Source organism: Triticum dicoccoides, chromosome 6B (genome assembly GCF_002162155.2).
Source record: "Triticum dicoccoides isolate Atlit2015 ecotype Zavitan chromosome 6B, WEW_v2.0, whole genome shotgun sequence".
NCBI lineage: Eukaryota > Viridiplantae > Streptophyta > Magnoliopsida > Poales > Poaceae > Triticum > Triticum dicoccoides.
This window is the reverse complement of record NC_041391.1, coordinates 211456055-211467630: the sequence shown is the minus strand read 5'-3', so window position 1 is coordinate 211467630 and position 11576 is coordinate 211456055. Positions and strand designations below refer to the sequence as shown.

The following is an 11576-nucleotide window of genomic DNA, read 5'->3' as shown; positions in this document are numbered from 1 at the left end:
GGGGGGGCAGCCTTTAGGGGAGAGGGCCGGCTGTTGCCCGTCACCTGCCGGACCTGAAATCGCTTCCGCCACCGTCAGCTTGGTTAGGTTGGGGATTTGGGATGCGGGAATCGGGGGAGGGAGTCTGGGAGACGAGGTGCGACCTGCTGCAGTGGCTCTCGCCCGCCTCACAGTCACAGCCAGGATGGGCTTGAGTTCGTTGGCTTCAGTCTCCAGAACGTATAAACATATGTAGTCAAATTTTTTGGGGCCTAATTCTTGGGTATTCCATGGAATTCCCAGGAAGACCCCCAGCGCCGCCACTGGTTCTCAGCCTACCTGACATGCACTGGGAGGAGTGCGTGTAAAGATGTGCAGAATACATGCCTAACTCATTAGCACCTTTTACTCCTGAGTTTATAGTAGCGTGTTAACGCCTTTCTATTGTTTTTAATTTCTCAGAGCAAGGGCGGGACCTAGAAGAGTTCTTCCAATCGACGGCAGGTTTGTATTCTTGTTTTCCCCTCCCATCAGATTCTGCTGCTAAAGTGCACATTGTATTTAAACTATGCAGGCTGTCCATTTATTCATTGTTTTCTTACACACAATACATTTCTATGAAACTTTTTAGGATAGCAAACCAGAACATTAATGCCTGAGCACTTGATATTATTTTGAGTTGACATGTGTCATACTCCTTACACTGTTACATATTTCTGGTATATCTCCCATCTTGCAGGATTCAAATACTAGCTCACGGAAAAGCTCAGCTTATTTCCCTGGTTAATCTCTTGATTTCTATGTAGGGAAATTCCAAACGGACGTCGGAAAAGCATGGGCGGCAGAGGTTGCATCGAGAAGAAAGTGAAAGCAAGTGATCAAATGACAGTCACGAGTCACAAGCCCTCTCGGTGCTTCTTTTTTCAGGCACAATTGTCAGCGCCGAATCTGTATCATGTTTCAGTTCAGGGCCTTATCCCTGAGACAAACCGGCCTCCCAACTCGGGTAGGGCTTCTCCAGATCAGCCAGTTGTATTGCAAAGCAGGTCTTTTCACTTGTAGCTCGCCTGGCCATGCCCAGCACCAAGTTGGTAGGATCAGCCCCTTTCTGATGTAAAATCAGTTAACTCGTTGACACCAATACAGCGTACTCCTGTTAATTGAGGCCCATCGTTTCGATCCTTTCTTAACGGTATCTGTGCTGTCATAAATTTGCATGCTGTGCATTTTGGTATCAACTTGATTGCTTCGTCATGTCGCAACTGCCGAGCATTGTTCGGACCTGCTAGCTAGAATTTCAGTGGATCAAGAGTGAAAAACGTGACGTACCAGGGAATCATGTTTAGGGTTTCTTTGTTCGTCGCAAGCTCTTAGATCCTGTATGACTAAAGCATATGAGAATGTGTCATTGAAGTGCGTTTGATGGCCAATGAGTGGCAATGTAAGAACTGAGTGGCCAATCCTACGAATCAAACCATCTTACAAAATTGGGTTTTGTCTTGAGCACATCTAAGTTATTGCACATCTAAGGACTCAGTCAAGCAAAAAAAATAATAATAATAAATTCAGATCAAATCACATGGGTGCAGATAAGCTGATGGGGATTATCACAGTTTGTATCAGTGATGAGTCGACGGATGCAGGTCTCGGCATTTTCTTGGGGAAAGGGAAATCAAATCTGAATGTTCCTTTCATGGAAACTATCCCCAAAGAAGGTAATATGTGTTGCAATTCCCGGCCTCTTCATCATCATGATGCACACAATAAACCCATAGATGATTTGTTTTCTTATAACTCTTCGAGACATCGTCTCTTTGGGTCACTTTCTCTGTGGAAGAAATATTAGACATTAAGTACAAGTCACTCCCTCTTTTGTGAGGATAGGCCGTCGGTAGGGAAAGGAGCATCGCACTTGTGAAAATCAAAGGAAAGTGATTTTTTTCTGAAATTTTAAACACAAAAATATTCTAATATCAAGTATTCATACAATCATTCTGTACCCAAACCGCCACATAGGATGGGATGACGCCAACCAGCAAAACGTTAGACTTGTCACTATTACGAAACTTAGCAATCTCGTGGGTAAACCATATTCACGAGCGCTCAATCTATATGACAAAATATAACGGTGGTATCGCGGGACTCCAATAGCAGCAGTGCAGTAACACGCACAATTCAAATTAAACCACACGGGTGCAGAAAAGCTTGTGGCGATTATGACAAATCAAAGCTACAGGTTTCCCATCTACCTCGGGAAAAGAAAAATTGAAGCTGCAGGTTCCTATCAAGGAAACGATCCCCCAAAAAGGTATTACAATGTGGCTTAGTGCATTCGGCAACGTTCTTGACAAAGTTAATTTTTTTGCAAGCTTGTAGTGCACATTTGCATCAATTACATGTGGGATGCACTAGTTTGTGTGTAAAGATACAACTCATGCTTGCAAATGAGGTGCCATTGATGGTTGCTTTGAGGATTGTCTTTCTTCTTCTAACTCTTTTAAGTCACTCTCTCTTTTGTGAGGATAGGCCACTGGTAGGGAAAAGGAGCATTGCACTTTGTGAAAAACCAAGGAAGGGGATGCTTTTGTGTAAAGAAAATTATGCAAGTCGTATTTTTAACCCATATAAATATGTTAATGTTCAATTTTCATACAATCAGTCCAAACGAAACCATCACATAGGACGGTATAGCACCAGCCACCGTTAAACTTGTCCCTATTACAAAACTTAGCAATCTCGTGGTCAACCATATTTCTGTCCTGCTTAATCGTATTGAAAAATAATACTCTTGGAGGTGTTATGTGATCAAAGATCTTTTTCTTGGGTCTGTCTAGACACATCTAGATGTGCCATATAAAGTAGTTATGTCACATCTAAACTGATGTCCACTCTGTTTGTGGTCTATTTTTTTGTTCTAGTTTTTTTTTTATTGTTGCATTATATATTTGTGGAGCTTTGATATGAGATTTTTAACAAACATCTAGATGTAAATTAGACAGACTGCTTTTTCTTTTCTTCATATCGACTAAGATAAAATCTGTCAATAGAATAATCTGACACCGAGGCAATCAGTTTCTTTTTGAGGGTAAACACAACTTTTATTAACTAACCAAAATTCGGAATCTCATCTGAGATAATGTGCAGAATCAAATACAATCTGGTGGGTCAGAAGGCCACACCTCACATCGTTCATCACTAACCCCTAGCTTGGCCAATACATGCGCAGCTTCATTTGCCGTCCTTTGTCTCTGCCTAACTTTCACGCCCCGCCAATCCTGAAGCATCGCTTTTAGGGCATCTTCAAAGGAAACTCGTAATTTTTTTTCGTGTCCATCCGCAGACAGAGAGTATCAGTCCGCGAATATGAATGCGGGATGACATCATCCAACACTAGTCGCATACATTTTAAACGCCTTTTCAATAAATCGGATGAAATTCCTGCAAACACGGCTGGATTTCATACAAACATGATGGATTTCATGCAAACTGCACAAAAATGTTACATTTTGGACATATTTTCAACTAAAAAGCTAAAACTATGTGCACATATGATCGCGTGGAACTCCACTCCCACGACACGGATACACTACACTAGTCTACGGCCAGCCATGGCGGATCCCTTTGTCTTCCCATTTCCGGCAGCCTGCTAAACGGACCGTCGGGAGCCCAGAAGGCATATTCTTCCCCTGTATCTTCCCTATGTCTGGTTGCGCTGCTCATCGGAGCGGCAAAGAGGGTGCTTCAGCCGGAGGGGGATGGTGCTTCCTTGGAGCTCAGTCGAGTGCCCAAGATGGTCTGAGATAAAGGAGAACCAGCCAGGGTACCGGTGTCGGCCTTCACGGGATACAAGCGGCGGTGGCCTCCCGTGTTCTACTTCTCCTCGATGATGGCTGATGACCCACAAGTATAGGGGATCTATCGTAGTCCTTTCGATAAGTAAGAGTGTCGAACCCAACGAGGAGCAGAAGGAAATGATAAGTGGTTTTCAGCAAGGTATTCTCTGCAAGTACTGAAATAAGTGGTAACAGATAGTTTTGTGATAAGATAAATTATAATGAGCAACAAGTAGTAAAAGTAAATAAGGTGGAGCAAGGTGGCCCAATCCTTTTTATAGCAAAGGACAAGCCTGGACAAACTCTTATGATAGGAAAAGCGCTCCCGAGGACACATGGGAATATCGTCAAGCTAGTTTTCATCACGCTCATATGATTCGCGTTCGGTACTTTGATAATTTGATATGTGGGTGGACCGGTGCTTGGGTACTGTCCTTACTTGGACAAGCATCCCACTTATGATTAACCTCTATTGCAAGCATCCACAATTACAACAAAAGTATTAAGGTAAACCTAACCATAACATGAAACATATGGATCCAAATCAGCCCCTTACGAAGCAACACATAAACTACGGTTTAAGCTTCTGTCACTCTAGCAACCCATCATCTACTTATTACTTCCCAATGCCTTCCTCTAGGCCCAAATAATGGTGAAGTGTTATGTAGTCGACGTTCACATAACACCACTAGAGGTTAGACAACATACATCTCATCAAAATATCGAACGAATACCAAATTCACATGACTACTAATAGCAAGACTTCTCTCTTGTCCTCAGGAACAAACGTAATTACTCACAAAGCATATTCATGTTCATAATCAGAGGGGTAATAATGTGCATAAAGGATCTGAACATATGATTTTCCACCAAATAAACCAACTAGCATCAACTACAAGGAGTAATCAACACTACTAGCAACCTACTAGCACCAATCCCGGACTTGGAGGCAAGAATTGGATACAAGAGATGAACTAGGGTTTGGAGATGAGATGGTTGTTGGGGAACGTAGTAATTTCAAAAAAAGTTCTACGTACACGCAAGATCATGGTGATGGCATAGCAACGAGAGGGGAGAGTGTTGTCCACGTACCCTCGTAGACCGTAAGCGGAAGCGTTATGACAACGCGGTTGATGTAGTCGTACGTCTTCACGATCCGACCGATCCAAGCATCGAACGTACGGCACCTCCGAGTTCAGCACACGTTCAGCTCGATGACGATCCCCGGGCTCCGATCCAGCAAAGCTTCGGGGATGAGTTCCGTCAGCACGACAGCGTGGTGACGATGATGATGCTCTACCGGCACAGGGCTTCGCCTAAACTCCGCGACGATATGACCGAGGTGGAATATGGTGGAGGGGGCACCGCACACGGCTAAGGAACGATCCGTAGATCAACTTGTGTGTTATGGGGTGCCCCCCTGCCCCCGTATATAAAGGAGGGAGGGGGAGGTGCGGCCGGCCCCCTTGGGGTGCGCCTGGAGGAGTCCTACTCCCACCGGGAGTAGGACTCCCCCCTCTTGCCTTGGTGGAGAAGGAAAGGGGGGAGGGGAAAGAGGAAAGGGGGGCGCCGCCCCCCCTTCCTTGTCCTATTCGGACTAGGGGGGGAGGGGGCGCGCGGCCTGCCCTGGCCGGCCCTCCTCTTCTCCCTCATGGCCCACTAAGGCCCATTAACCCCCGGGAGGGTTCCGGTAACCCCCCGGTGTTCCGGTAAAATCCCGATTTCACCTGGAACCTTTCCGATGTCCAAACATAGGCTTCCAATATATCAATCTTTATGTCTCGACCATTTCGAGACTCCTCTTCATGTCCGTGATCACATCCGGGACTCCGAACAAACTTCGGTACATCAAAACTTATAAACTCATAATAAAACTATCATCGTAACGTTAAGCGTGCGGACCCTACGGGTTCGAGAACTATGTAGACATGACCTAGAACCATTCTCGGTCAATAACCAATAGCGGGACCTGGATGCCCATATTGGTTCCTTCATATTCTACGAAGATCTTTATCGGTCAAATCGCATAACAACATACGTTGTTCCCTTTGTCATCGGTATGTTACTTGCCCGAGATTTGATCGTCGGTATCCAATACCTAGTTCAATCTCGTTACCGGTAAGTCTCTTTACTTGTTCCGTAATGCATCATCCTGTAACCAACTCATTTGGTCACATTGCTTGCAAGGCTTATAATGATGTGCATTACCGAGAGGGTCCAGAGATACCTCTCCGACAATCGGAGTGACAAAACCTAATCTCGAAATACGCCAACTCAACATGTACCTTCGGAGACACCTGTAGTACTCCTTTATAATCACCCAGTTACGTTGTGACGTTTGGTAGTACCCAAAGTGTTCCTCCGGTAAACGGGAGTTGCATATTTCTCATAGTTACAGGAACATGTATAAGTCGTGAAGAAAGCAATAGCAGTATACTAAACAATCAAGTGCTAGGCTAATGGAATGGGTCATGTCAATCACATCATTCTTCTAATGATGTGATCCCATTAATGAAATGACAACACATGTCTATGGTTAGGAAACATAACCATCTTTGATTAATGAGCTAGTCAAGTAGAGGCATACTAGTGACTATATGTTTGTCTATGTATTCACACATGTATCATGTTTCCGGTTAATACAATTCTAGCATGAATAATAAACATTTATCATGATATGAGGAAATAAATAATAACTTTATTATTGCCTCTAGGGCATATTTCCTTCAGTCTCCCACTTGCACTAGAGTTAATAATCTAGATTACATAGTAATGATTCTAACACCCATGGAGTCTTGGTGTTGATCATGTTTTGCTCGTGAGAGAGGCTTAGTCAACGGGTCTGCAACATTCAGATCCGTATGTATTTTGCAAATCTCTATGTCTCCCACTTGGACTTGGTCCCGAATGGAATTGAAGCGTCTCTTGATGTGCTTGGTCCTCTTGTGAAATCTGGATTCCTTTGCCAAAGCAATTGCACCAGTATTGTCACAGAAGATCTTCATTGGTCCCGATGCACTAGGTATGACACCTAGATCGGTAATGAACTCCTTCATCCAGACTCCTTCATTTGCTGCTTCAGAAGCAGCTATGTACTCCGCTTCACATGTAGATCCCGCCACGACGCTTTGTTTAGAACTGCACCAACTTACAGCTCCACCGTTTAATAAAAACACGTATCCGGTTTGCGATTTAGAATCGTCCGGATCAGTGTCAAAGCTTGCATCAACGTAACCATTTACGACTAGCTCTTTGTCACCTCCATATACGAGAAACATATCCTTAGTCCTTTTCAGGTATTTCAGGATGTTCTTGACCGCTATCCAGTGATCCACTCCTGGATCAGGGACGGAGCCAGAAATTTGATATAGGGGGGGCGAGTTTCAGACTTGAGCTCTTATAGGCTGATGAGCACCGACCGAACCATAAGAAGTTTAAAGTATGCAAAAAAAAGGTGATAAGCCTGGCCTCGTTTTCATTAGTGTAAACAACTAAACACTACAAAATTATTATTAGAGTGCCCATCTTTGATAAAAAGAATAGTATCTAAATTAGTTATACTGCATAAATAATAATGTGGCAGACCGTACTATGTCAGAATGGATTCCAACTCTAATTTTCATGTCGATCATTTAGTTATCAATTATATTGACCAACAAAAAATCATGATGTTGGTTCTTCTTCTAATCCAATCCCCTTAATGGTTAAGAGGAATGATCGATTAGGATCTCTAGGCTTGGACAGTCGGATTTCATTGTTCTCTTTATCTTCATGATGACTATACACGACAATAACTGAATAAGGACAGCCGATATTCTGTAATCGATTTATGATGTTTTTAGATTTTTTATGGCACAACCACACAAATTTGAAGAGATTAAAGATCAAGGGATGAAGAGACTTTTTCTTTGCCGCCTAATGAAGAGACTAACCGTTCAGCAATCGTGGATCTTGATTAGTCCCCTTCTGATTTTCTTATGATTTTCGTTGGAAGAAGGCTGGGCCGCTGGGGCACATTTGTTGTGCTCCTCTCTTTCATGGACGGCCTCGCCCGCCGCGGCGGCAGGCGATGGGTGGAGACTCGATCGCAGGGCAGATAGGAAGATCGCACGAGGCAGTGGCGGCGCTAAAATCATTGTGGCAGCAGAGATTCGAAGCAGTTTTGGCGTGCTGCTGCAGCTAGGCAAGTCCCTGAACCAATGGACCCTGGCCCATTTTCTCGATGGTGGGCCTTCTTTTTGGTTGGTTTTGGTCTGCTATGTAATGTCCATGGGCTTAGGCCTTAGAGGGGTTTCACGTGGGTTACACGGGACAGCCGGACAGGGGGCGATTTGAGTTAAAACGCTGCCTAATTACGTCAAAACGCTGCCTAATTACGAACCTTCCTAATCGCTGTTAAGGCGGACAAGATCGTTGGGGGGGGGGTCTCGCCCCCCCCCCCTTGGATTCATCCCTGTCCTGGATTACTTTGGTACCTTCCCGCCAAGCTTATTGCTAAGCATACGTTAGGTCTAGTACACAGCATTGCATACATGATAGAGCCTATGGCTGAAGCATAGGGAACATCTTTCATTTTCTCTCTATCTTCTGCTGTGGTCGGGCATTGAGTTTGACTCAACTTCACACCTTGTAGCACAGGCAAGAAACCTTTCTTTGCCTGATCCATTTTGAACTTTTTCAAAAAAAATTCAAGGTATGTGCTTTGTGAAAGTCCTATTAAGCGTCTTGATCTATCTCTATAGATCTTGATTCCCAATATGTAAGCAGCTTCACCGAGGTCTTTCATTGAAAAACTTTTATTCAAGTATCCCTTTATGCTATCCGGAAATTCTATATCATTTCCAATTAATAATATGTCATCTACATATAAAATCAGAAATGCTACAGAGCTCCCACTCACTTTCTTGTAAATACAGGCTTCTCCAAAAGTCTGTATAAAACCATATGCTTTGATCACACTATCAAAACGTTTATTCCAACTCTGAGATGCTTGCACCAGTCCATAAATGGATCGCTGGAGCTTGCACACTTTGTTAGCACCTTTTGGATCAACAAAACCTTCTGGTTGCATCATATACAACTCTTCTTCCAGAAATCCATTCAAGAATGCAATTTTGACATCCATTTGCCAAATTTCATAATCATGAAATGCAGCAATAGCTAACATGATTCGGATAGACTTAAGCATCGCTACGGGTGAGAAAGTCTCATCGTAGTCAACCCCTTGAACTTGTCGAAAACCTTTCGCAACAAGTCGAGCTTTATAGACAGTTATATTACCATCAGCGTCAGTCTTCTTCTTAAAGATCCATTTATTCTCAATGGCTTGTCGATCATCGGGCAAGTCAACCAAAGTCCATACTTTGTTTTCGTACATGGACCCATCTCAAATTTTATGGCCTCTAGCCATTTTGTGGAATCTGGGCTCATCATCGCTTCCTCATAGTTCATAGGTTCATCATGGTCAAGTAACATGACTTCCAGAATAGGATTACCGTACCACTCTGGTGCGGATCTTACTCTGGTAGACCTACGAGGTTCAGTAGAAACTTGATCTGAAGTTTCATGATCAATATCATCAGCTTCCTCACTAGTTGGTGTAGTTGTCACAGGAACCGGTTCTTGTGATGAACTACTTTCCAACAAGGGAGTAGATACAGTTATCTCATCAAGTTCTACTTTCCTCCCACTCACTTCTTTCGAGAGAAACTCCTTCTCTAGAAAGGATCCGATTTTAGCAACGAAAATCTTGCCCTCAGATCTGTGATAGAAGGTGTACCCAATAGTCTCTTTTGGGTATCCTATAAAGACACATTTCTCCGATTTGGGTTCGAGCTTATCTGGTTGAAGTTTCTTCACATAAGCATCGCAGCCCCAAACTTTAAAAAACGACAACTTTGGTTTCTTGCCAAACCACAGTTCATAAGGTGTTGTCTCAACGGATTTTTATGGTGCCCTATTTAACGTGAATGCGGCCGTCTCTAAAGCATAACCCCAAAACGATAGCGGTAAATCAGTAAGAGACATCATAGATCGCACCATATCTAGTAAAGTACGATTACGACGTTCGGACACACCATTTCGTTGTGGTGTTCCGGGTGGCGTGAGTTGTGAAACTATTCCGCATTGTTTCAAGTGTAGACCAAACTCGTAACTCAAATATTCTCCTCCACGATCAGATCATAGAAACTTTATTTTCTTGTTACGATGATTTTCCACTTCACTCTGAAATTCTTTGAACTTTTCAAATGTTTCAGACTTGTGTTTCATTAAGTAGATATACCCATATCTGCTCAAATCATCTGTGAAGGTGAGAAAATAACGATACCCGCCGCGAGCCTCAACATTCATTGGACCACAAACATCAGTATGTACGATCTCCAACAAATCAGTTGCTCGCTCCATAGTTCCGGAGAACGGCGTTTTAGTCATCTTGCCCATGAGGCACGGTTCGCAAGTACCAAGTGATTCATAATCAAGTGATTCCAAAAGCCCATCAGTATGGAGTTTCTTCATGCGCTTTACACCGATATGACCTAAACGGCAGTGCCACAAATAAGTTGCACTATCGTTATCAACTCTGCATCTTTTGGTTTCAACACTATGAATATGTGTATCACTACTATCGAGATTCAATAAAAATAGACCACTCTTCAAGGGTGCATGACCATAAAAGATATTACTCATATAAATAGAACAACCATTATTCTCTGATTTAAATGAATAACCGTCTCGCATCAAACAAGATCCAGATATAATGTTCATGCTCAACGCTGGCACCAAATAACAATTATTTAGGTCTAAAACTAATCCCGATGGTAGATGTAGAGGTAGCGTGCCGACCGCGATCACATCGACTTTGGAACCATTTCCCACGCGCATCGTCACCTCGTCCTTAGCCAATCTTCGCTTAATTCGTAGTCCCTGTTTCGAGTTGCAAATATTAGCAATAGAACCAGTATCAAATACCCAGGTGCTACTGCGAGCATTAGTAAGGTACACATCAATAACATGTATATCACATATACCTTTGTTCACTTTGCCATCCTTCTTATCCGCCAAATACTTGGGGCAGTTCCGCTTCCAGTGTCCAGTCTGCTTGCAGTAGAAGCACTCAGTTTCAGGCTTAGGTCCAGACTTGGGTTTCTTCTCTTGAGCAGCAACTTGCTTGCTGTTCTTTTTGAAGTTCCCCTTCTTCTTCCCTTTGCCCTTTTTCTTGAAACTGGTTGTCTTGTTAACCATCAACACTTGATGCTCCTTTTTGATTTCTACCTCCGCAGCTTTTAGCATTGCGAAGAGCTCGGGAATAGTTTTGTTCATCCCTTGCATATTATAGTTCATCACGAAGCTCTTGTAGCTTGGTGGCAGTGATTGGAGAATTCTGTCAATGACACTATCATCAGGAAGATTAACTCCCAGTTGAATCAAGTGATTATTATACCCAGACATTTTGAGTATGTGTTCACTGACAGAACTATTCTCCTCCATCTTGCAGCTATAGAACTTATTGGAGACTTCATATCTCTCAATCCGGGCATTTGCTTGAAATATTAACTTCAACTCCTGAAACATCTCATATGCTCCATGACATTCAAAACGTCATTGAAGACCCGGTTCTAAGACGTAAAGCATGGCACACTGAACTATCGAGTAGTCATCAACTTTGCTCTGCCAGACGTTCTTAACGTCGTCAGTTGCATCAGCAGCAGGCCTGTCACCCAGCGGTGCTTCCAGGACGTAACTTTTCTGTGCAGCAATGAGGAT

General features: G+C 43.3%; 1 protein-coding gene across 1 annotated transcript in view; it reads left to right on the top strand.

The window, feature by feature from the left end:
- The window catches only part of LOC119323540 (5'-deoxynucleotidase HDDC2-like), a 3967-nt gene extending 2798 nt beyond the window's left edge, over positions 1–1169 (top strand). Inside the window, exons 7-8 of the mRNA XM_037597223.1 lie at positions 442–483; positions 786–1169. Coding sequence (XP_037453120.1) covers positions 442–483; positions 786–847 — 104 coding nt within the window. The 3' untranslated portion in view covers positions 848–1169. The remainder of the gene's footprint in view (positions 1–441; positions 484–785) is intronic.
- The last annotated feature ends 10407 nt before the right edge of the window (positions 1170–11576 follow it).